Source organism: Carcharodon carcharias, chromosome 23 (assembly GCF_017639515.1).
Source record: "Carcharodon carcharias isolate sCarCar2 chromosome 23, sCarCar2.pri, whole genome shotgun sequence".
Classification (NCBI taxonomy): Eukaryota; Metazoa; Chordata; class Chondrichthyes; order Lamniformes; family Lamnidae; genus Carcharodon; species Carcharodon carcharias.
In genome coordinates this window covers 44,166,295-44,193,469 of record NC_054489.1, presented here as the reverse complement: position 1 = coordinate 44,193,469, position 27,175 = coordinate 44,166,295, and the positions used below count along the sequence as shown (strand labels likewise).

Sequence of the window (27,175 nt, the reverse complement as noted above, 5' to 3'; positions counted from 1 at the left end):
ATATTTCATATGGTAACTACTACGGCTTTGGTTTCATACTTGAAAACCTTTTTATATACTTACACAAATTAGTCTCTAATTTTGTTTTACCATAGCTTTATTTTTTTTGCTGGGCTTCAAAGACAAGTGTTCAAAGACAAGCCCATGTCCAGAAGCACTTCTATTTCTGCCTAACTCTGAACTGAAATTCTCTCCAATTTTGCAAATATTTGAATTAGAATTATCCACTCAGACTCTAAATTGCTGGTAGTTGCGTTAGAGAAATCTGGCTTATCTGAAGCTTTTTTCTTTCAACCCCCTTTCCTCTCCATAAGATTTTACCGGAATAAAAGCTCATTATCAACTTTGAATGGCTGAGTGAGTTTATGCAGTGAACAGCTGAATCAATAATAAAGTCCCAGGTTCACTCCATAGACTACATTAAGTTCACTGACATCAGCCAAACATTACAATCACAGGTGCATTACATTAAGCCTCAGTGTAACTGGATTCCTGATCATTATCCAGCAGTCCCTGAAATACATGAAGCTATGTGGATATAGGCTAAGGGCAGAATTAGGTTCGTCTGTGGTGCCCCACACAACTGAATAGCTTGCCTATACTCTCAGAGAAGTAATTGCCAGGGATGAAGGTCAGCAGTGCCCATGACATCACATTTCAATAAGGAGCCATTTTAGGAATAAGAGTCGAATTGGAACAAAAATTCCACTCAAAGTCCTAAAATCATTGTAATTCCAGTTGCTGCTGTATATAAATCCCACACAAACTGCTCACCTCTTCACACCACTACCATCAGTTCCCTTTTCCTGATACAGTTATAGAGGATAACATATGCCATGACAGAATCTTGGTAATGACAGAACGTTCAAAGACTTGACCCAGGAACTGTTGAAACTTGGATCACAAAACATGGCTTTTCAGCTGTGGATTTAAAAGATTAACCTTGTTAAAATCTTCTCAGAAAGCTAATTACATGATCCTATTTCAGAAATACAAATCAGGAAGCAAAATTTGAAGATGGAGAAAAAACGATTTTAGTGTTTACTAAAGTGACCTTATTTTGCTCTTAACAAATTATTATCCATTGAAATAATTGTCCAAAATTTGCTGGAACATGCTCAATTAGTTCCCCTTACTTTTCAGTTTGACAGTTTTCTGTGCTACAAATTGCTGCAAGTGTGAGCTGAAAGCAGCATGGCAAGAACCACGGGGTATCTGGGACCTTTGTAAACGATGGGACCAACAGTCCGTCTCCTTAAACCATGAGATTTAAGGATTGAAAAATAAACAGTGGTACAATGGAGAAGGAAATAGCATGATTACTGAAATAGGTACAGAAAGAGAAATAAAAGGTGAAGGGGAGGGAAATGTAATGAAAGAATAAAAGACAAAATAAGGAAAAAATTCAAATTTGTAATTTAAAAATTCTAGCAACCATTTACTATCTGCATAAAAGGGACTCCACAATTTTAACAGTTTCCTTTCTGGGATGGAGAGAATGAGTGGTATTTCAGGAAAATAAACCCCTATGTTAAAATGGTACCTAATGTTAAGTAACAGCCCAAGCATTCCACGACAAGCTAAATTGCTAATTCATGTGCAAATTCAGCAATTTCTTGCACTTTGTGAGGTTGCCATGAAGCTGCCATTTTCACAAAGCTAACAGTGGTGTGACTCAAATTGTCCAGCAATTTGTGGCGATTTGCTACCCATGGGCTATCTGCTCCTCCTACAAATTGCTAACCACTTTACACATTAAACTTGCCGTTATTTTGCCAGCAAATTCTGGTCCAATATGTTGGGTTAATACATTGTTCAGTTAAGTATTTACATACACACAATATATGACACTAACTATATAGCAGCAAACGTCTGACATCCTGATTGGATATAAGGGACTGGATGTAGGTATTTATTCAATCAGTTGCATTTTGGTTACCTTATAGGGAAGTTTATTTGATGAATATCCTTGTACATCCAATGTCACCAAACAGATATGTATACACACCCACATATCATTAGCAAGTGGCCTAACTATGCATTTTTAGAACATAGGAAATGGGAGCAGGAGTAAGTCCTAATGCCCCTTGAGCCTGTTCCACCATTCAACAGGATCATGGCTGAACTTCAACCTCAAATCCACTTTCCAGCCTGATCCACATATCCCTTGATTCTCTTAAGAGTCCAAAAATCAATTGATCGCAGCTTTGAATATGCTCAACAACAGAGCATCTAATGCACACTATATCTGTTAATATCCCACTGATCAAAGTAGCTTTTCGTTAAAAGCATGTAGATGTAAACACTGTCAAATAAATATGCTTCTGGATTCTTATGCTTGTGCACTAGTAACAGATGAAACACACTACCTACCACTTGATCTATTCTTGCGGTTAGACTTCCCACCGCTGAGAAGCATCTTTAGGCTGTTACGGAACATATCTTCACCCCCAGGGCTTGTCAGCGTCTACTCCAAATTCTATCAAATAAAACAAGTGAACTTTGTCAATAACAACGTATATGACAGACTAAAGCAATAAAATCACATCTAACAGGGCACGCCAAAGGCAGTGGTTCTTCCACAAATTCTGACTTGCCTGCCCGGGTGGATGCAAAAGATCTCATCGCACTATAGAAAAGCAAGGAGTTATTATCAATGTTCTGGCCATTATTTATCCTTTAATCAACATCACAAAACAGATTATCTGATCATTATCACATTGCTGTTTGTGGGAGTTTGCTGAGTGCAAATTGGCTGCCGCATTTCCTACAGCACAACAGTGACTACACTTCAAAAACGTACTTCAATAGCTGTCACGTGCTTTGAGGCATCCATGCTATCAACGTGCAATATAAATACACATCTTTCTCTTAATTACAGCCCAAGTAGCTGCATTGCAAAGGACATAGCAGTACCAAATAATTGAGTAAAAGTTAAAATGTAGCAAAATGTTCACATCATTAGGGAGAATTGCATTTATGATGAATCAGTTACTGGTCCTAAAACTACAAACAGCCTCCTCATTGAAACTGATCAAAAGGCAGGTTTAGGAGGAAATTCTAAGTAACAGTGCACCACTGAAGGAGCACACCACACATTCACTGAGGTTCCAAAATCATCAAAGCAACTGGTAGCTTTAAATTTTATGATGAGTCAAAAGGTTTTTTGTACGACGCATTTAGATGGAAAAACACAAAGAAAATAACCATATTAACTCTATTTAATTGTTTAAGTAATATGATTTCATGCAATATCATTCCCCGTTCAAGGCAGACTGGCTTTTTGGGAAATGGGGAAGTTTCCCCGAGTATCCCTCTGAATGGTTCCAAAGACCTATAACATGCGTGTCAACTTTTTTTTTAAGAATCCTAAAGAATGCCACAAACTTAGAAGGAAGCATGGTTCTGCCTTCACCAAGTCATAATGCAACTCAGTTGACTTTTAATATTTGTGCTGAGAAACCAAAAAAGTGGAATTTTTGATCTCTACCATAACAAGTTTGCCAATTCCAATGGTGAATTTCACAACTATCGGTAGGCTGAGTCTCACAACAAACTGCAACAGTGACCTACTTCATCATTCTGGCACAACAGGCAAAGGGACAGAAATACAACACCAAAAAACAAGAGAGGAAGAGAATAAAAAAAGGCTGATTATCTTTTAAATCAATCCGATTATAAACTGAGAAAAACTATAGTGCTTTTGAAGCTACATATAGCAACTTCTACCAATCATTCTCCAATCGAGCATTTTCCCAAGTATTCAGCTGTTACAGGAGTCAAATTCATCACACAGCTATCCTCAAGTTCCAAACTTTAACAGCATTTTGCATTAACCCTTTATGGGAGAAGAGAGACATTTTACAATTTGCAAGCTGAGAAAATTTTTCACTCTCAAAAAGGAATATCATTCAACTAGAAATACGAACACAGAATCACATGATATTCACAACCTTTTGTATTTTAGACATTCAACTAGTTCTTAGGGTTGAAGTTCTTCTACAAAATGCTGAGTTGCACATACTTTAATACCTTTGCAGCATTTAATTTAACCAAAGGGTTAATTTTAATGGAACATTGTCTAAAATAGAAAAGGTTGTGAATATCATGCGATTGTGATCATATTTCTCACTTCCCACTAATCAGCCTCCCATGTCATTGTAAGCAGGGAGTCAACAACTAGTGCAATCTCCAGCTGAACCAGAGTTCGAAGGCAGAAGATAACTGAAGAAGAACATGCACACTCAATTCAGTCACCATCATGGAGTAATATATTCTGTTATTGTTTTTATATAAAGACTTGTATGTTATATTACTTATAATCAAATACTAAACCACCCAGCAATTTGGGCAGCAAAGGAGAGCAAGTTAGAAGAAAGGAGTTTCGCTTTATTAAGTATTGAGCAGGGAGATTAAGCACCACCGGCAGCATGACACAACACACACAGTTTCCATCATACATGTGGGCACAGAAAGGTATAATGGAAAATGTGGATTAAAAATGCTCGTATGCAAGATTTTTGTGTTTAAAGTATTTTAAATTCTTAATTTTTAAAAATTATATTTAGATTATGAATCATGCCTGTGATATTCACTGTCAATATCAATTCTGATGGAAACCAAAATTTCATCATCAGTTGCTACTAGGCAGTGCAGTTGATGTGGACATCACTGCGTGACAAGGAGAATGGTCCAAATTTGGTGCCACTTCCCAGGCACCTCTCTCAGGTTTTCAAAACCAGTTCTCTTCTTTTTTCCTCCATATAGGCAGGATCTCAACAATAAATTAGAGCAATGGTACATTATTCTGTTATTTTATGATGGAGAGGTAACCTCTTTCTCATATTTGTAAATTTTTCACAACTGTGAAATAAACTATGCTGTGGACTGTTAACAGTACAATCTCGCATAATAATTGCCCAAATAAGTGAGAAATTAAACAGCGATGTTTATTTCCAAGTTTCAGAAAAGTATAATAATAATAATATTGTGATTTATTGTAAAAGTAGGCTAGTAGTGGTGTTTGGATAGTTTGTCTGTGTGTGTATGTTTGTATGTGTGTATGGGGGGTATTTAATTGAGTGGGGGACAGCTGGTCTGGAGGCTTTGACTCATCAAAAGAAGCTAGGTTTGAAATGCTAAATGTGTAAACATGGTTCAATTTTTAGCATGTGACGTGAGGAGAATTTGCGTTTGTAGATAAATCAGGATAGTTTGAATTTCAAAGCGATGGTAGGATGTTACACCTAGCCAGAGAAGCTAGACCAAGCAGTGTGTTTATTTTTCCCAAACGTTACTGATTATATAAATCTTTTCATGGTGCTAATGTTATGAGAAAGGTAAAGTTCCAAAGACATATGGGAACAATGGAATTTGCATTAAAAGGCAGAAACATGTAAAAAGGAGAAGAGGCCACGTGTCAGAGAGGAAGGCGTTATGAGGTCTACCAAAAGTGTGAAAAGCCTTCAGCAGTTGTTCATTAAGCTGCTGTCCACAGAAACAGAAGCCATGAATTCTACTGTCCAGGGTATCACATAGACTTGCCTGGATTTGTTTAAATATATTTTATTTTACCATTTCCTTTTTTTCATTCATTTACGGGATGTGGGCTTCGCTGGCTGGGCCAGCATTTATTGCCCATCCCTAGTTGCCCTCCAGAAGGCAGTGGTGAGCTGCCTTCTTGAACCACTGCAGTCCATGTGGTGTAGGTATACCCACAGTGCTGTTAGGAAGGGAGTTCCAGGACTTTGACCCAGCAACAATGAAGGAATGGCAGTATATTTCCAAGTCAGGATGGTGAGTGACTTGGAGGGGAACTTCCAGGTGGTGATGTGCCCATCTATCTGCTGCCCTTGTCCTTCTAGATGGCAGTAGTCGTGGGTTTGGAAGGTGCTGTCTAAGGAGCCTTGGTGAATTCCCACAGTGCATCTTGTAGATGATACACACAGTCGCTACTGTGCGTCAGAGGTGGAGGCAGTGAATGTTTGTGGATGTGGTGCCAATCAAGTGGATTGCTTTGTCCTGGACGGTGCCAAGCTTCTTGAATGCTGTGGGAGCTGCACTCAACCAGGCAAGTGGGGATTATTCCATCACATTCCTGACTTGTGCCTTGTAGATGGTAGACAGGCTTTGGGGAGTCAGGAGGTGAGTTACTTGTCACACGATTCCTAGCCTCTGACCTGCTCTTGTAGCCACAGTATTGATATGGCTAGTCCAGTTCAGTTTCTGGTCAATGGTAACCCCCCAGGAAATTGATAGTGGGGGATTCAGTGATGGTAATGCCATTGAACAAGGGGCAATGGTTGGATTCTCTCTTGTTGGAGATGGTCATTGCCTGACACTTGTTGCCACTTGTCAACCCAAGCCTGGATATTTTCCAGGTCTTGCTGCATTTGGCATGGACTGCTTCAGTATCTGAGGAGCCTGGGATATAGGTGAACATTGTGCATTCATCAGCCAACATCCCCACTTCAGACCTTCTGATGGAGCAGGTGAAGATGGTTGGGCTGAGGACACTACCCTAAGGAACTCCTACAGTAATATCCTGCAGCTAAGATGACTGACCTCCAGAAACCACAGCCATCTTCCTTTGTGCTAGGTATGACTCCAACCAGTGGAGAGTTTTCCTCCCAACTCCCATTGGCTCCAGTTTTTCTAGGGTTCCTTGATGCTACACTCAGTCAAATGCAGCCTTGATGTCACTCTCACCTCACCTCAGGAGTTCAGCTGTTTTGTCCATGATTGAACCAAGGCCGTAATGAGGTCAGGAACCGAGTGGCCCTGGCAGAACCCAAACTGGTGTCAGTCTGCAGGTTATTGTTAAGCAAGTGCTGCTTGATAACACTGTTGACAACCCCTTCCATTACTTTACTGATGACTGAGAGTAGACCAATGGGGCGGTAATTGGCTGGGTTGGATTTGTCCTGCTTTTTGTGTGCAGGACATGGCTGGGCAATTTTCCACATAGACAAGTAGACGCCAGTGTTGTAACTGTACTGGAGCAGCTTGGCTAGGGGCACGGCAAGTTCTGGAGCACAAATCTTTAGTTCTATTGCCGGAATGTCATCAGGGCCCATTGCGTTTGTAGTATCCAGTGCCTTCAGCCGTTTCTTGATATCACATGGAGTGAACTGAATTGACTGAAGACTGGCATCTGTGATGCTAGGGACCTCTGGAGGAGGCCGAGATGGATCATCCACTCGGCACTTCTAGCTGAATATTGTAGCAAATGTTTCAGTCTTATCTTTTGCACTGATGTGCTGGGTTCCTCCATCATTGAGGATGGGGTTATTTATGGAGCCTCCTCCTCCAATGAGTTGTTTAATTGTCCACCACCATTCATGACTGGATGTGGCAGGACTGCAGAGCTTAGATCTGATCCGTTGGTTGTGGGATCGCTTAGCTCTATCATTTGCTGTTTGGCATGCAAGTAGTCCTGTGTTGTATCTTCACCAGATTGACACCTCATTTTTAGGTATGCCTGGTGCTGCTCCTGGCATGCTCTCATGCACTCTTCATTGAACCAGGGTTGATACCCTGGCTTGATGGTAATGGTGGAGTGGAGGATATGCTGAGCCATGAGTTTACAGATTGTGTTTGAGTACAATTTTGCTGCTGCTGATGGCCCACAGCACCTCATGGATGTCCAGTCCTGGGTTGCTTGGTCTGTTCGAAATCTATCCCATTTAGCATGGTGGTAGTGCCACAGAACACAATGGAGGGTATCCTCAATGTGAAGGCAGGACTTCATCTCCACAATGACTGTGCGGTGGTCACTCTTACCAATACTGTCGTGGACAGATGCATCTGTGGCAGGCAGGTTGGTGAAGATGAGGTCAAGTATGCTTTTGCCTCTTGTTGGTTAACTCACCACATGCCGCAGACCTAGTCTAGCAGCTGTGTCCTTTAGGACTTGGCCAGCTCGATCTGTAGTGATGCTACTGAACCACACTTGGTGATGGATATTGAAGTCCCACACCCAGAGTACATTCTGCACCCTTGCCAACCTTAGTGCTTCCTCCAAGTGGTATTCAACATGGAGAAGCACTGATTCAGCAGCTGAGGAAGGACGGTACGTGGTAATCAGCAGGAGGTTTCCTTGCTCATGTTTGACCTGATGCCATGAGAATTCATGGGGTCCGGAGTCGATGTTGAGGACTCCCAGGGCAACTCCATCCCAACTATACACCACTGTATTGCACCCTCTGCTGGCTCTGTCCTGCCAGTGGGACAGAACATACCCAGGTATGGTGAGGGTGGTGTCTGGGACATTATCTGTAAGATATGTTTCCATGAGGATGACTATGCCAGGCTGCTGCTTGACTAGTCTGTGAGACAGCACTTACAATTTTGGCACCAACCCCCAGGTGCTAGTAAGGAGGACTTTGCTGCGTCAATAGGGCTGAGATTGCCGTTGTCATTTCTGGTGCCTAGGTCGATGCCAGGTTGTCCGTCCAGTTTCAATCCTTTTTTGTGACTTTGCAGCAGTTTGATACAACTGAGTGGCTTGCTGTAAGAGTCAATCACATTGCTGTGGGTCTGGAGTCACACGGTCGACAGATTTCCTTCCCTAAAGGACATTAGTGGACCAGATAGCTTTTCTTTTTACAACAAACGACAATGATTTTATGTTTATCATTCGGCTTTTAATTCCAGATTTTTATTGAATTCAAATTCCACCACCTCCCTGGGTCTCTGGATTACGAGTCCAGCAACAATACCACTACGCCATCGCTTCCCCTTAATGTGGGTGTAACTGGAAGCCAGATTAATTGGGGGTTTTAAGAATTATTATAGTAGTAATTTGTATACCTATGTGCGGGCTTGAAATCTTTTCTTTCGCTAATAAATGTTTAATTTAGTTTTGTAAAGAATCTCTAGAGTCTTGGTGGACTTATTATTACTGAATTCAGGACCCGCATCTCGAATTAAAATACAAATTGCAAAATCATTGTGACCACATGATCAAGTTTCCCTCATGGATTTGATCCGCCTGGCACACATATATTACAGTGCTAATTTGTTAGAACCTTCAGGTCTTGTATCTTTGTTTTTATCATTTATGGACCAAATTCACTCTATCCTTTATGCAACAAAAAGTTCAAATAAACCATAATAAAAAGATCTGGGTTCTATCAACACAGAAACTAAAGCTTGATTGTTGCGGCTTGCAAGATCTTCAGAGTTGGAAAACTCTGGTAATATAGTACCATTTCAACCTCCACCACTGAAGGTGAGCGGAGGTAATGTTTTCATCCCATTTGTTTGTCTGTTAACAATATATCTCAAATGGGTGGATCTTAACGAAACTTGGCACACAGAAAGGGTATGGTCCAAGAAAGAGCGATTTAGCTTTAGGTGAAAATTTAGGTAGAAAATTTTAACGGGTCAGTTAACATTGGAACATAGGGAAAATAGACATTTTTAAAACAATGTTGTTGATTGTTTTAGAATGATGTTGTCTCAGCTGCTGTGGTGGAATTTGTCACAGCTGTCTAAATGTCAGCAGAGTTTTCAGAGCAGTTTATTGGATATAGATTGGCCCAAAGCCTCCTCAGTTAGATGGACGCTCTTAATAAAAATATTTATTTTTTTCAGCTTTGTCATTAAAGAGCATCAACCAGGCAGGAAAAAAGCCTCGAGGAAGGGCTGCTTAATTGTAGTAATGTTGAGTTAACACAGCATAACAGAGGTATTCACTCTACTGAGTGCTTCCCACCACCTGTATGTTATGTATTTATGGTAAATGATTTTTGTTTGAGTTTGGAAATCCTCATGCAGGTTTCACATGAAGGACAAAAATGCAAGAGGTCTTTTTTTCTGTAAATTCGCCAGTAATAACCTTACTGAAGACTTACCCTAGTTTAAACAAACTGATATATTTACACAATTCCACAATAAACATTACAGCTACAACATGAAGTGAAATCGATCACAAAGGCATGTTGTAACCTGTACTTCCCCCTCATAAAGATCACAGTAGCACCATAATAGTAGATCCAGTGTCACCTTCTGAGAGTGCCATACAAAAGTTGCAAACACGATTCCAGCCTTTGTACAAATCCAGTACATACATTCTTCCCAGAAAACAAGCACATTCATTTATGAAATATAAGCACAACATTTCATATAATAAAAGAAAAATACTGCAGATGCTAGAAATCAAAACAAAGTACTGGAAATACTCAGCAGGTCTAGCAACATCTGTGGAGAGCTAGAAGCAAAGTTAAAGTTCTGAGTCAAATATGGCTTCAAGAACATATGCCTATTTAAGAACTGCACTGAAGATTTTAACAGCAGAGATGCAATTAAATACTCTATGGAAGATATGCTTATGCCAATTATGGAATTTGATTTGTCAGCTTGATCCTTCAGGCTGGTGTCAAGGAAAAATTTCACGGATCTTTATTTCTTGGAAGCTGTTCATATCCCTCAAGAGATCGTGTGGGTTGCATGAAATTTGAAGAAGGCAAATTGCACATGATATGTTGACAATCAGGGGACCAAAGGTTACATGACAACAGTTTGAAAATCACAACCAAGGTCACACAAACTCAAAAGAATGCAAACACTAAAAACAAGCATAGGAGGGTCATTCTCCCAGCCCTACAGAAAGTCCATCAATACTAACTAATGACAACCATACATCACCATTGCAGCTGGAAAAGGGGGTTTTTAGGCTTTGAAAAGGGGCAAACAGACACCTTCTAACAAGGAACTTAGTTTATATTCAACGCAAACAAAAAAATCTAAATAATGTTTTAGCAAGTTCTCACTATCAAATCCAAAGCAAAATAGCTCCTGGTCCACAAAACCTTCCTAATCCTGTCTCAGACCTCCTGGACATTGATCACCAACACTTTTTCCATCCTAGGCCTACATCTTATAGCCAACAACCTCAGTGAGGAAATCTTTACCTGTGCCCTTTGTTTATTACATAAAATATCCACATCAGGAATAGCATTAAATAGGGGGAAAAAAAGGCACATTCCCCAAATGGCCTATAGAATGTAAATTGACGCATCAGCCACACGAGCAGGCACAGTACTAAACCAGCCTCAGAATTGATGAGCAGAAAAGGGCAAAAGGGGAAGAGAAGGTGGTTGAGGGAGGAAATAAAACCAACACTCAAAGTTCTGTATCCTGATCTCTGCTGGAAAATATGAGTATGTGTAGGAAGTAGATGCCAGATGAAAGAAGATCTAACTCTCATATGTTTCGAAGAAAAGTCATAGTGGGCTCAAAATGTTAACTGTTTCTCTCTTCACAGATGCTGCCAAACCTGCCAACTTTTTCCCACACTTTGCTTTTGTTTCAGATTTCCAGCAGCCGCAGTATTTTGCTTCTATATAAACTCTAATTCACCTTTGCCAACTGTCGAACGAACCCTGGCTAACCAATCACTCTCTTATCGCGATTTTTTCATCTCTTGCTCCATCCCCACCCCAACAATGCAAAGCATTTAAATGTAAATGAGCATTATTGTAAAACCTCCAGTGGCCAAGTATCCTAACAATAGCCACCACCAGATGCAAATACAAAGAATAGATGACCAGTGAGAAAAGTACCAGAGGGCCGATACTGTATAGCATTAGCTAATGCCTCAAAGGGATAAAACTGAAAACAAACTATGAAATGCATGATCTATTTGTCTAGTAGACAAAGCAAAGACACAACTTCACAAATCTTACACACAAATCCAACCCTACTGGTAGAGTACACTGACTGAATTAAAAAAAAAGACCCAGGACCTTATTATATTAGGTCACAAAAAAATCGATAGGATCATAAGACAAGATGGTATCAGGCAAGATCTCTGTCAGACACCCATCCTCAAGTTCTGTCGAAGGGTCATGAGGACTCGAAACGTCAACTCTTTTCTTCTCCGCCGATGCTGCCAGACCTGCTGAGTTTTTCCAGGTAATTCTGTTTTTGTTTCCCATATTGTGCATTACCTAGCAGACTGCATCATGCATATCATGAAAGGAATGCACTGTAACTAAACAAGGGTAATTAGGTTAAACAAAAAGCCAATTCCAAATTGAGGAATTATCGCACAATACACAGACCAGCAATGAAATTTTAAACTCAGAGCTGCAGAAAATACTCAAGAATCAGCCCAGTCAAATGAGGATGTGCATCAGCAAAAAATGTTCTCTAGAGTACTTTACAATGCAAAGTAAAGGGCCATTAATCTTTAAAGTTTTCAGTTGCATTTACATAGCAGTATGCAAAAGAGAGCAGAAAATCAGACAGAGTCAAACATATTAAAGGCCTCAGTTAATGGTCAGTTGCAAATTGGCACTTGGCACAATTGAAGAAGTCTTCTGCCTGTCTTGATCTGGTTGAGCTTATGGGAGAAAGTAAAAGTTAAAAGCAAAAAACTGCAGATGCTGGAAATCCAAAAGAAAAAGAAAAATACCTGGAAAAACTCAGCAGGTCTGGCAGCATCTATGGAGAGGAACACAGTTAACCTTTCGAGTCCGTATGACTCTTCCCACCTACATCCGTGATTCCTCTGACACCCTACATCATATCAACAATTTCCTGTTCCCTGGCCCCAACCGCCTCCTCTTCACTATGGACGTCCAATCCCTCTACACCTCCATCCCCAACCAGGATGGTCTGATCGCTCTCCGCTTCTTCCTCGCACAGAGGACCGAACAATCCCCATCCACCACTACTCTCCGCCGACTGGTTGAACTTGTTCCCACACTGAACAATTTCTCCCTTAACTCCTCTCACTTCCTCCAAATAAAAGGTGTGGCTATGGCTACCCGCATGGGCCTTATGCTTGTCTCTTTATGGGGTATGTGGAACATTCCTTGTTCCAGTCTTATTCCAGCCCCCTTCCACAACGCTTTCTCCGGTACATTGATGATTGCTTCGGTGCTGCTTCATGCTCTTGTCTGGACCTGGAAAAATTTATTAATTTTGTTTCCAATTTCCACCCCTCCATTATTTTCACATGGTCCATCTCTGACACTTCCCTTCCTTGATCTCTCTGTCTTAATTTCTGGTGACAGACTGTCCACCAATATTCATTACAAGCCTACCGACTCCCACAGCTACCTCAACTACAGTTCCTGTAAGGAGTCCATCCCATCCTCTCAGTTTCTTCACCTCTGTCGCATCTGTTCTGATGATGCCACTTACAAAAACAGTTCCTCTGACATGTCCTCCTTCTTCCTTAACCGAGGTTTTCCACACACGGTGGTTGACAGGGCCCTCAACCGTGTCCAACCCATCTCCATTGCATCCGCCCTCACACCTTCCTTTCCCTCCCAGAACCATGATAGGGTCCCCCTTGTCCTCACTTATCACCCCACCAGCCTCCGCATTCAAAGGATCATCCTCCGCCATTTCCACCAACTCCAGCATGATGCCACCACCAAAGACATCTTCCCTTCACCCCCCCCCGCCACGGTGGCATTCCACAGGGATTGTTCCCTCCGGGACACCCTGGTCCGCTCCTCCATCACCCCCTACAATTCAACCCCCTCCCACAGCACCTTCCCATGCAACCGCAGAAGGTGCAACACCTGCCCCTTTACTTCCTCTCTCCTCACCGTCCAAGGGCCCAAACACTCCTTTCAAGTGAAGCAGCATTTCACTTGCACTTCCCTCAATTTAGTCTACTGCATTCGTTGCTCCCAATGCAGTTTCCTCTACGTTGGAGAGACCAAACGGAAACTGGGTGACCGCTTTGCGGAACATCTTCGGTGTGTCTGCAAGCACGTCGCTTGCCATTTCAATATTCCACCCTGCTCTCATGCCCACATGTCCGTCCTGCTGCATTGTTCCAGTGAAGCTTAACGCAAACTGGAGGAACAGCACCTCATCTTCCGACTAGACACTTAACAGCCTTCCGGACTGAAGATTGAGTTCAACAATTTTAGATAATGAACTCTCTCCTCCATCCCTACCCCCTTTCCGATCCTCCTTTTTTTTTCCAATAATTTATATAGATTTTTCTTTTCCCACCTATTTCCATTATTTTTAAATGTATTTCCATCCATTGTTTTATCTCTACCTTTTAGCCTATTTCGATCCCTTCCCTTCACCCCACCCCATCCCCACTAGGGCTATCTGTACCTTGCTTGTCCTGCTTTCTACCCTTAATTAGCACATTCCTTAGATAATATCACCACCTTCAACACCTCTTTGTCCTTTTGTCTATGACATCTTTTGACTATCTCCACCTATCACCGGCCCTCTATCCAGCTCTACCTGTCCCACCCCCCACCCCACAAACCAGCTTATATTTCACCCCTTTTCTATTTTTACTTAGTTCTGTTGAAGAGTCATATGGATGCGAAACGTTAACTGTGTTCCTCAAAGTAAAACTTAGTGTTTTTACAAAAAAAAATTTAATTCAAGAGAAATTTTTTATCTTGATAGCCAGTCAAAAGCTGATTGTACCAATCTTGTACAATGACACACAATGCAAATCATGGCTTTCACGTGTACAAAAAAAGATAACAGTCAACTAGACTTCCTAGCACAATCCTCATTTCTAAATTTTATGAATCACCTTTTCAATTGCTTAAATCCATCGGGCTCTCTACAATCTATCTCTTCTGCCATCAAAGACACAAAAGTATTGGCAAGAATCAGCAGAATAGCAGAAGCTGCCAATCATTATAATAAAAATAAATGGAATTGGAAAAGGGAATGGATTGTATTAATTATATAAAGTAACAGCTGTCAGGTATGTGCATTAGGGGCCCTAACACAGCCATGAAATCAGACAAGCTTTGCTTTCACAGTTTATACAGTACCTTAATGCTGAGCTTGTATTATTACTCTCTCAAGTTGAAGCCACAGTCGAACCTTGTCCCCAGAAAGTACTTAAGGCAAATAGAAAAAAATATTTCCCTCTGTGGATATCTCTTAATCCTGATGCCAGTAATGTAAAATTAAAAGCATAATTTTTTTTTAATTCAATTTTATGAAACCACAACCCTCTCTCTTGTAACATTTTGATTCATTATGACCAATGACCTGAATTACAAACAGAAAGAGAGACAGATTTGCATTTATATAGTGCCACTCACAACTACCAGATATCTCAAAGTACTCATAGCCAACGAAGTACTTTTGAAGAGCAGTCATGTAACATAGGAAATGTGGAATATAGTAAATTTAATGCACTAAAACATCTCAAAGGGCTTCATAGGAGCATTACCCGGTCACAAAGAGGTATTAAAACGAGTTTGGCCAAAGGGGTAGATTTTGAGATATCTGCACTGACTTAATTCAAAGCCAAATCAATTTCATCAACTGTTCTGACCATCTCTGAGAAAAGATCAGTCATCTTCATTGATAAGGTAAGTAAAGCTGACTGGCAGGCTGTGCTGGATTAAATTATGGGCGTACTCAAGAAGCCGCCAGAGAATTAAGCAAAGCTAAGTCCCTCACTCTCCCATTACCATCAAGCCAAAGGACCAATTTTGGTTCAATGAGGAGTGCAAGAGAATATGCATAGAGTAGCACCAGACATACCTAAAGATGTGGTGCCAATCTGGTGAAGCAACAGCATAGGACTATGGACATGGAGGTAGGCAAATGTGGAGTTGAGGCCACAATCAGATCAGCTATGATCTTATTGAATGGTAAAGCAAGCTAAGGGGGCTAAATGGGCTACTCCTGCTCCTAATTCATATGTCTGCATGCATGCTAAACTGTAACAGCAACATATGATAGACAGATTTAAGCAATTCCACAACCAATGGATCAACTCAAAGTTCTGCATTTGTGAATGTGGTGGGGACAATTAAACAAGAAACCAGTGCATGAGGATCCACAAACATCCGCATACTCAATGATGGTGGAGCCCAGCAACTTGAGTGCAAAACACAAGGCTGAAGCATTTGTAACCATCTTCAGCGAGAAATGCTGAGTGGATGATTCATCTCGGCTTCCTCCTGAGGTCCTAGGCATCATAGATGCCAGCCTTCAAGTAAACTCAATTCATTCCACGTGACCTCAATAAATGGTTGAAGGCACTGGATGTAGTAAAGGTTATGAGGCGCTGATAACATCCTGGCTGTAGTACTGAAGACTTGTGCTCCAGAACTAGTCACAACCCTAGTCAAGCTGTTCCAGTACAGCCAAAACACTGGGATCCACTAGACAATGTGAAAAATTACACAGCTGTCTTTCCCATGAAAAGCAAGATGAATCCAATCTGGCCAATTACCACCCCAGCAGTCTACTGTCAAACTTCAGTTAAGTGATGGAAGGTGTTGTCAACACTGCTATGAAGCAGCCCTTAATCAACAATAAATTGCTCATCAATGCTCAGTTTGGGTTCCAACATGGCCACTCTACTCCAAACCTTATTACATCCTTGGTCCAAATATGGGAACAGCTGAATTACAGAGATGAGGTGATGGTGATTGTCCTTGACATCAAGGCAACATTTGACTAACTGTAGCATCAAGCAGCCCTAGTAAAATGGAAGTCAATGAAAATTGCATGGGGGGTGGTGGGTTGGGGGAGTTATTTTCTACTGGTTGGAGTCATATCTAGTTTCTTTTGTTTTTAAATTCATTCATGGAATGTGGGCTACGCTGGCTGGGCCAGCATTTATTGCCCATCCCTAATTGACCTCCAAAAGTGGTGACGAGCTACCTTCTTGAACCGCAGCAGTCCATGTGGTGTAGGTACACCCACAGTACTGTGAGAAACGGAGTTCCAGGATTTTGACCCAGCTACAGTGAAGGACCGGTAATATATTTCCAAGTCAGGATGGTGAGTGACTTGGAGGGGAACTTCTAGGTGGTGGTGTTCCCATCTATCTGCTCCCCTTGTCCTTCTAGGTGGTAGTGGTCATGGGTTTGAAAGGTGCTGTCCAAGGAGCCTTGGTGAATTCCTGCAGTGCATCTTGTAGATGGTACACACTGCTCTGCGTCGGTGGTGGAAGGAGTGAATGTTTGTGGATGTGGTGCCAACCAAGCGGACTGCTTTGTTCTGAACGGTGTCCAGCTTCTTCAGTGTTGTAGGAGCTGCACTCATCCAAGCAAGTGTGGTGTATTCCATCACACTCCTGACATGTGCCTTGTAGATGGTGGACCGGCTTCAGGGAGACAGGAGGTGAGTTACTTGTTACATGATTCCTAGCCTCTGACCTGCTCTTGTAGCCACAGTATTTATATGGTTAGTCCAGTTCAGTTTCTCATCAATGGTAACCCCCAGGATATTGATAGTGGGGGATTCAGTGATGTAATGCCATTGAACATAAAGGGGCGATGGTTGGATTCTCTCTTGTTGGAGATGGTCATTGCCTGACACTTGTATGGCACAATTGTTACATGCCACTTTTCAGCCCAAGCCTGGATATTGTCCAGGTCTTGCTGCATTTGGACATGAACTGCTTCAGCATCTGAGAAGTCGCAAATGGTGCTGAACATTGTGCAATCTCAGCAAACATCCCTGATTCTGACCTTATGATGGAAGGAAGGTCATTGGTGAAGCAGCTGAAGATGGTTGGGCCTAGGACACTAGCCTGAGGAAGTCCTACAGTGATGTCCTGGAGCTGAGATGACTGACCTCCAAAAACCACAACCATTTTCCTTTGTGCTGGGTATGGCTTCAACCAGCGGAGAGTTTCCCCCTGATTCCCATTGATTCCAGTTTTGCTAGGGCTCTTTGATGCCACACTCTGTTAATGCTACCTTGATGTCAACAGCAGTCACTCTTGTCTCACCTCGGGAGTTCGGCTCTTTTGTCCATGTTTGAACCAAGGCTGTAACAAGGTTAGGAGCTGAGTGGCCCTGGCAGAACCCAAACTGGGCATCAGTGAGCAGGTTATTGCTGAGCAAGTGCCGCTTGATAGCACTGTTGATGACTTCTTCCATTACTTTACTGATGATGGAGTAGACTGATGGGGCAGTAATTGGACAGGTTGGATTTGTCCTGCTTTCTGTGCACAGGGCATATCTGTGCAATTTTCCACAAAGCCAGGTAGATGCCAGTGTTGTAGCTGCATTGGAACAGCTTGGCTAGGGGCACGGCAAATTCTGGAGCACAAGTCTTCGGTACTATTGCCGGAATGTTATCAGGGCCCATTGCCTTTGCAGTATCCAGTGCCTTCAGCCGTTTCTTGATATCACGTGGAGTGAATCGAATTGACTGATGTCTGGCATCTGTGATGCTGGGGACCTCTGGAGGAGGCCGAGATGGATCATCCACTCGGCACTTATAGTTGAAGATTGTTGCAAATGCTTCAGCCTTATCCTTTGCACTGATGTGCTGGGCTCCTCCATCATTGAGGATGGGGGTATTGTGGCGCCACCTTCTCTAGTGAGTTGTTTAATTGTCCACCATCATTCACTACTGGATGTGGCAGGCTGCAGAGCTTAGATCTGATCCGTTGGTTGTGGGATCGCTTAGCTCTGTCTATCACTTGCTGCTTATGCTGTTTGGCATGCAGGCAGTCCTGTTTTATAGCTTCACCACCTTATTTTTAGGTATGCCCAGTGCTGCTCCTGGCATGCCCTCATGGACTCTTCATTGAACCAGGGATGATCCCCTGACTTGATGGTAATGGTAGAGTGGGGAATATGCTGGGCCATGAGGTTGAAGGTTATGTTTGAGCACAATTATGCTGCTGCTGATGGCCCACAGTGCCTCATGGATGCCCAGTCTTGAGTTGCTAGATCTGTTCGAAACCTATCCCATTTAGCACGATGGTAGTGCCACACAACACAATGGTGGGTATCCTCAATGTGAAGGCGGGACTACGTCTCCACAATGGCTGTGCGGTGGTCACTCCTACTGGTACTGTCATGGACAGATGCATCTGTGGCCGGCAGGTTGGTGAGGGTGAGGTCAAGCATGTTTTTCCCTCATGTTGGTTCCCTCACCACCTGCCACAGACCCAGTCTAGCAGCTATGTCCTTTAGGACTCGGCCAGCTCGGTCAGTAGTGGTGCTACCGAGCCACTCTTGGTGCTGGAGATTGAAGTCCCCCACCCAGAGAACATTCTGCACCCTGGCCACCCTCAGTGCTTCCTCCAGTGATGTTCAACATGGAGGAGCACAGATTCATCAGCTGATGAATGGCAGTACGTGGTAATCAGCAGGAAGTTTCCTTGCCCATGTGTGACCTGATGACATGAGACTTCATGGGATCTGGAGTCAATGTTGACCCCTCCCAGGGAACTCCCTCCCGAATGTATACCACTGTGCTGCCACCTCTGCTGGCTCTGTCCTGCCGGTGGGACAGGACATACCCAGGGATGGTGATGGAGGAATCTGAGACCTTTTCTGTAAGGTCTGATTCTGTGAGGGTGACTGTCAGGCTGTTGCTTGACTAGTCTGTGAGACATCTCTCCCAATTTTGGCACTAGCTCCTAGATGTTAGTGAGAAGGACTCTGCAGGGTCGACAGGGCTGCGATTGCCGTTGTCGTTTCCGGTGCCTAGGTCAATGCCGGGTGGTCCGTAGAAATAGTTTGTCAGAAGCCAATCATCGTAGCGCTAGGAATTCTTCAAGTGTTCCACAGGATAGCGTCCTGAGCCCGACCATCTCAGCTGCTTCACCATTGACCTTTCCTCCATCATAAGGTCAGAAATTGGGATGTTCCTCAACGATCGCGCAACATTCACTTCCATTTGCAACTCCTCAGATGTTGAAGCAGTCTGTGCCCACATGCAGCAAGAACTGGACAACATTCAGACTTGGGCTGGATTGTGGTAAGTAACATTTGTGGCACACAAGTGCCAGACAATGACCATCTCCAATGAGAGAAAAAGCAACAATTTCCCCTTAACATTCAACAATATTATCATTGCTGAACACTGTACTTTCAAAATGCCAGGGGTCACCAGAAACTTAACTGGACCAGCCATATAAATACTGTGTTTGCAAGAGCAGGTCAGAGGCTGGGAATTCTCATATCTCCTTTAAGTCTATCCATCATCTATAAGGCACAAGTCAGGGGTGTAATGGAATGCTCTCCACTTGCCTGAATAATTGCAGCTCCAACAACGCTCAAGGTGGTCAACTCTATCCAGGACAAAGTAGCCCGCTTGACTGGCATGCTATCCACCACTTTAAACAAACACATATTTAACTAAATACATGCAATGACAAAATATTGACTTCATTAAGACATAAATAATCACTGCGTACACAGGATCATATGAAAGCAAGTGAAAAACACTCAGCTCTATACAAAATTGGTGACAGTTGAGAAGAATGACCATACTAGCATTAGAATAACATATTTTGGTTTAGGAAGTCAATGAAAAAGAACTGGAAGAATGGGTGAATAGCTCATACTTACTTGATTTGATAAACTGCAATGTTTACAGTATAAATAACATGGGATTCCATAAGATTTATTCAAACAGAACTATAGACAAAACAAAATCTACTGATCCAGTGTAATTTATGGCTTCAATGATAAGTTTTTTAAAAATGTATTCCTTCATGGGATATGGGCGTTGCCGGCAGCATCTATTGGCCATCCTTAATTGCCCGTGAGAAGGTGATGGTGAGCTGCCTTCTTGAACCGCTGCAGTCCATGTGGTGTAGGTACAGCCACAGTACTGTTAGGGAGGGAGTTCCAGGATTTTGACGCAGTGGCAGTGAAAGAATGGAGATATATTTCCAAGTCAGGATGGTGAGGGGCTTGGAGAGGAACTTCCAGGTGGTGGTTTTCGCATGTGTCTGTTGCCCTTGTCCTTCTTGGTGGTAGAGGTCGGGGGTTTGGAAGGTGCTGCTGAAGAAGCCTTGGTGAGTTGCTGCATTGCATCTTGTTGATGGTACATACTGCTGCCTTTGTGCATCAGTGATGGAGGGAGTGAAAGTTAAAGATTGTGGATGGGGTGCCAATCAAGCCAATAGCTTTGTCCTGGATGGTGTTGAGCTACTTGGGTGTTGTTGGAGCTGCACTTATCCAGGCAAGTGGAGAGTATTCCATTACACTCACCTTGTGCCTTTTAAATGGTGGACAGGCTTTAGGGAGTCAGAAGCTGAATTATTCTCTGCAGAATTCCCAGCCTCTGACCTGCTCTTGGAGCCACAGTATTTATACGGCTTGCCCAGTTCAGTTTCTGGTTAATGGTAACCTGAGAATGTCGATAGTAGAGGATTCAGCAATGGTAATGCCACAGAAAGAGAAACTGGTTGGATTTTCACTTGTTGGAGATGGTCATTTCCTGCCACTTGTGTAACGTGAATGTTACTTGCCAATTATCAGCCCAAGCTTGAATATTACATACGAAATAGGAGAAGTAGGCCATTCAATCCCTCAAGCCTGCTCCGCCATTCAATAAGATCATGGTTGATCAGTTTGTATTTTGAATTCCACATTCCCTTCTATATCCAATAACCTTTGATTCCCTTGCTTAACAAGAATCTATTCTCCTCTGCCTTAAAAATATTCAATGACCTCACCTCCACTGCCTTCTGAAGCAGGGAGTTCCAACCCTCAGAGAAAAAAATCTCTCATCTCTGTCCTAAAAGGGTGACCCCTAAGTTTAAAACACTGCCCCATGTCTTTGGAATCTCAAACAAGACGAAACATTCTTTCCACATCCACCTTGTCAAAACCGTTCAGGATCTTATATACTTCAATCAAGTCACAGCTCAAATCGCCCTCAATCTTCTAAATTCCAATGGAAACAAGCCCTATCTGTCTAACTCGATATGGACTCGAAACGTCAACTGTATCCCTCTCTGCAGATGCTGTCAGACCTGCTGAGTTTTTCCAGGTATTTTTGTTTTTGTTCTAGATTTCCAGCATCTGCAGTATTTTGCTTTTACCCTATCTGTCTAACCTTTCCTCATAGGACAGCCCACTCATTCCAGGTATCAATCTAGTAAACCTCCTCTGAACCCCCTCCAGCACATTTACAACCTTCCTTAAATAAGGAGACCAAAACTGCACACAGTATTCGAGATGTGGTCCCACCAATGCCCTGTATAACTGAAGCATAACATCCTTTGTAACATCTTTGGAACATCTAAGTCTTGACTGTTAGCAAATTCTCAGGTTTTTTTCTCTCTGTCCCTTCCTGCCACTCTCAGGCCCCGATTTTCCATATTACTATCATGCTTTCCTGCCTTGATTCTACCCATTGATTTGCTACAACTACTCATGCTTGATCACTCTCACCCCTTGTTTAGTTTAAAGCCCTCTCTACTTCCCTAGTTATGCGGTTTGCAAGAACACTGGTCCCAGCACGGTTTAGGGGGAGGCCGTCCCAATGATACAGCCCCCACTTTACCCAGTACCCCAGGAACCAGAACCCACTTCTCCTACACCAGTCTTTGAGCCATGCATTCATTTCCCTAATCTTATTTGCCCAATGCCAATTTTCACGCGGCTCAGAAATAATCCAGAGATTATTACCTTTGAGGCTCTGCTTCTTAATTTGGTGCCTAGCTCTTCATACTGACTATGCAGAACTTTTCCTTGTCTAGCCTATGTCATTGGTGACTACATGGACCACAACAACTAGATCCTCCTCCTCCCATTTCAAATTCCTCTCCAGCCCTGTGCAGATATCCTGACCTTGGCACTGAGCAGGCAGCACAGCCTGTTGGATTCTCACTCTTTGCTGCAGAAAACAGTGCCAATCCCCTTCACCATACTGTCCCATACTACAACTACATTCCAAGTTTGCTTCCCCAACTTGAACTGATTCCTACACCATTGTGCCATGGTCAGCCTGCTCATCCACCCTGAAGACCTCGCTTTCACCCATACAGGCTGGAACACCTCAAACCTGTTTGGCAATTGCAAAGTCTGAAGTTCCTCCACTGATGTCTGCTTGGTCCATTTACCTGCCTCACTCTCAGTCACATCCTCCTGTCCCTCACCACTGACCAAAGCAGATGACCCTATTCTAAGAGATGTGATCGTCTTCCAGAACAAAGTGCCCAGGTACTTCTCCCCCACCCTAGTGTTGTGCACTGTCTGCAGTTTGGCTTCCAGGTCAATAATCCTGAGCCGGAATTCCTCTAGCTGCTTACGCTTTCCGCAGACGAGTTTGTCCTGGATCGCCTTGGCATCCAAAAGCTCCCACATTCCACAGCTACAACATAATACCTGTCCTGTCATTGTTACTTATGTTTAGTTAATTATTTTCTTAATTAGAATAGTTCTTACATTAACTACAATTTACTATGCTTATTACAAACTAGTACCACTTACACTTATATGTTTCTTAATTAGACAGGTGTGCGTTTTAATTAATTTTAATTTATTTTAATTATTTTCTTTATTTTACTTTAAAGTTTTAGTTATTTTTATTTACATTTTTACATTTTTTAAGCCCTACGACTCCCTATAAGCTTTCCTGCTGCAATTACAGAAATCGTACTACGAAGAAAACCTTACAGTTGCCAATAAATTGTGCCAGTATTTAAAAGATAAGCCAGCAAAACTCACCAATACTCACCAACCAATCACTTACCCAGTTCCCTATGATGTCACACTTGATTTTCTCCAAACCTTGCCAGTCCATTGAGACCCACACCACCACCACCAGCAGCAGCCAGCTCTTTGTGAACTCCCAGCTCCTCTCACACTCTTTGCGAACTCCTGGCTCCTCTCTCACTCTTTGAACTCCCAGCTCCTCTCACGTTCTTTTTGAATGCTGTCTTTTTGCATATGTGCACAGGCTGCTTCATAGAACCGTTTATTTTAAGTATCAGCTTAGTTACTAATAAAAAAGGCAGTACTGTCCATGTTTGATCATCTGTGGTGGATTATTGAGGCCTGTCTGGATTTCCAATAAATTCCCTTGAAGTCTCTTTGCAATTTCCTCACAACTCACATCTCCACCAAATTTTGAGTCATCAGCAAACTTGGAAATTTTACACTTGGTCCACACATCCAAATAATTGGTATAGATTGTGAATAGCTGATGCCCAAGCACTGGTCAAAGCCTGCCAATCTGAGAATGATCCTTCTATCACTACTCAGGGCCCAGGAGAGTGGGGAGTGCAAATGGTAGTCAGTGCCAAACAACGGGCTTAGTTCTGTAAACAGAGTTTCTTGTTGTTCACACACATCACCCACAGCTGCTGACCTGAAAAAAGGCTTTAAAAAACAGATCTGCCAGGCTGAGAGTTCCGATTTTTTTAAAGCCGGTCTGTCAGCGTCAAGTCAATTTCACTAGATGTTGCAGTGCTTCCAACCTTTGGACCGCTTTGTGATTCATAGTTTTTTTGAAAAGCCTGCCAGAAAACCATGAAGCGGCCCAAAGGTCAACAGCGGCAATGCAGCAACTGAGTGTGTGTGCGTGTGTGTGTGAACAGATGGGTTTAGGGAGGGTGTGGGGGATGGTTTCTGGGGGAGGCTGGGAGCTTGGGGTATTGGAAAGGTAAGTTAGAGGAAAATTTATGGGGGAGGTTGGAGGGGAGGTTTAGGGTGATTGGAGCAGAAAGCTGGAGAGAATTTGGGGAGGTTGGAGGGTTTGGGGGAGTTGAAGGCGGGTTTGGGAGTAGGTTAGATGAGGGCTTGTGGGAGGTTAAAAGAGGGGTTGGGGAGGAGACTAGGGATTTTGGCGGTTGGGGGAGGCTGGTGAGGAGGTTCACGGAGGGGAGTTGGAGCACGAAGTTGGAAGGGGGTCAGGGTTATAGAACAGAGGTTGGAGGGGGTGTTGAGAGAGGAGATTGGAAAGGGTTGATGGGAGGATAGAGGGGAGTGGGGGGGGAGGTTTGAGCGTAGGTTGGTGGGAGGTTAGCTACAGAGTTGAATTATTTTGTAAAAGTAATTTTTTTGCAGCCATTTTCCTAATATCAGTTGATTGCTCTGTGATGAATTATCCTTAGAGAATCAGCATTGGGCCTCCAATTCCACCATTGCCACAGTCATCTGCCTACTGCTTAAAGGTGTAATGAAAGAAAGACAAAACTTGCATATATACAGCACTTTTCATGATGTTTCAAATCACTTTACAGCCAACTAGGTACTTGAGTTGTAATCACTGGTACAATGTAGGCAATGCTATCAAATGGCGGAGCAGGTTTGAGGGGCCAAATGGCCTACTCCTGCTCCTAATACATGTGTTTGTATGTCATTCTGGGATGGATGAGACGAACTGGGCTAGATGGTCTTTGTCATCCACAATTATCTTGTGAACAGTGTGGAATCATGGCTGGGGTTCTGCTTATTTTCCCTAATGAAAGTTTATTGTGAACAGGTTTTGTGCAGTGAGATTGCTAGGCCAGGATGCATAATGAGTTCATGGTGAATCAGCAATCTGTTTTACAGTGCACATGATTCTCAAGCATCTTTTCCACTGACTTCAATTTTGTGCTTTTGCCCACTGACATTTTATTCCAATCTATCTTGGAGCTTTTTATGAGTTATTTGAGGCATTAAAATATCATGTTTTTTTTCTGTTGCACAACAGATATTGAAAATATATCGAAGTGAGAAGCAGCAGAGGACTTCAGACTTTCTGATCAAGAAAGCACAGGTACAATTGTGAACTAGTCTTTGTCCTCTGGCCTCAAACATGGTGTCGCACAGAGATACCTGAAGGCTCCAAAGCTTCTCACTGACAGTAAAGACTTATGTTGCTCAATCATTCCACTTTGTTGCTCAGGCGTCATTTGATCTTTTTTTACCCTGTGGGAATATTGATGAAATAGAATCCAATTACACCCCTTGTGCAAAATAATTATATTTAATGCAACCAGGCAGGAGAGAATCATCATCTACTTCTACAGAATGGAAAAGATCTTGTACAGTTTATCTGGGTTGTAACTATTGAATATTCCCTCCAAATATGAATTCACTGTCACCATGTCCATATGGTGCAATGTGCAGAACATGTAAACGAGAGCTGAGGCAGTCACCAAAATCAGTGTTAACATCTGCACAGGGTTATAAAAAAAACTAATGGGATATTTTCCTGTCAAATTGACAATATTGTATGATTCTGTCAAAGTAAAATTTGTACTCTTTGTTTGTTTAATGGTCATGGCAGGGTGCACTATAATTAACACTGCATTATATTGTTGCTGCTCTCAATATTAATGACAATGCTGCATATATATTGGACGATATTTGTAACCAGATGCCAATAATGAGCATTATTCATTTTACTAGGACCTTGCAGTGATTGGTGAAATGATTGGAGAATCTTGAAAGGGGGAAAATATCCTGCATGATTGAGGGGGCGGGTTAAAATGGGGTGGGGGGAGGAACAAGGGACCCAGAAACATGACAAGCACTGGTCCCATGATTTCTCACCCTGGCCCTGTTCCTACTCTCAATTTTCTGATCAACCCATCCTCAATCCGTGCCAGTATATTACCCCCAATCTCATAAGCTCTAAATTTGTTTACTAACCTCTTGTGTAGGGCCTTATTGAAAGCCTTCTGAAAATCTAGATACCCCACATCCACCAGTTGTCCTTTATCTATCCTGCTAGCAACATCCTCAAAAAAAAAACTGATCCAAACAAAAACAAAAATTGCTGGAAAAACTCAGCAGGTCTTACAGCACCTGTGGACAGAAAGACAGAGTTAAAATGTTTCGAGCCCAGATCACTCTTCCTCAGAACATCTGAACTCATCCAGACTCGAAACATTTTAACTCTGTCTTTCTCTCCACAGATGCTGTCAGACCTGCTGAGTTTGTTCCAGAAATTTTTGCTTTTGTTTCAGTTTCCAGCATCCGCAGTATTTTGCTTTTATCTTACAGTTTGCTGATTCACCCTGGTTAAGGTTAATTTATCCAAGGATTCACTAGAAATGACATTAGTAACCTACTCCCCATAAATTTTGATAATCCAAGTGGGTTTAACAACCTAACCATCAAGAAGACAGAGGACTTCAACAAACCTGAAAAACTCAAAAAAAAATTTTTCATATTCAGTCATGGGATGTGAGCATCGCCAAGGCCAGCATTGTATTGTCCATCCCCAATTGCTCTCAGGAAGGTGGCAGTGAGCAGTCCATGTAATGTAGGTACACCCATATTGCTATTAAGGAGGGAGCTCCAGGATTTTGACAGCGTGAGGATGAAGGAACACAATATATTTCCAAATCAGGGTGGTGTGTGACTTGGAGGGGTGCTTGCTGGTGGTGGTGTTCCTATGTACCTGCTGCCCTTGATCTTCTATGTGACAGAGACCATTACATGGCAGAGATCACAGGTTTGGAGGGTGCTGTCAAAGGAGGATTGGTGAGTTGCTTCAGTGC

At 42.5% G+C, this 27,175-nt stretch overlaps 1 protein-coding gene across 4 annotated transcripts in view; it reads right to left on the bottom strand.

Moving 5' to 3' along the window:
• Positions 1-27,175, bottom strand: part of tanc2a (tetratricopeptide repeat, ankyrin repeat and coiled-coil containing 2a) — a 920,169-nt gene that overhangs the window by 655,898 nt on the left and 237,096 nt on the right. For 3 of the 4 annotated variants that reach the window (XM_041217622.1, XM_041217621.1, XM_041217624.1), the window contains exon 3: positions 2,374-2,479. In XM_041217622.1, coding sequence (XP_041073556.1) covers positions 2,374-2,440 — 67 coding nt within the window. In that variant the 5' untranslated portion in view covers positions 2,441-2,479. Of the gene's footprint in view, positions 1-2,373; positions 2,480-25,502; positions 25,596-27,175 lie in introns of all 4 variants that reach the window. The other variant, XM_041217623.1, reaches the window with a different exon arrangement.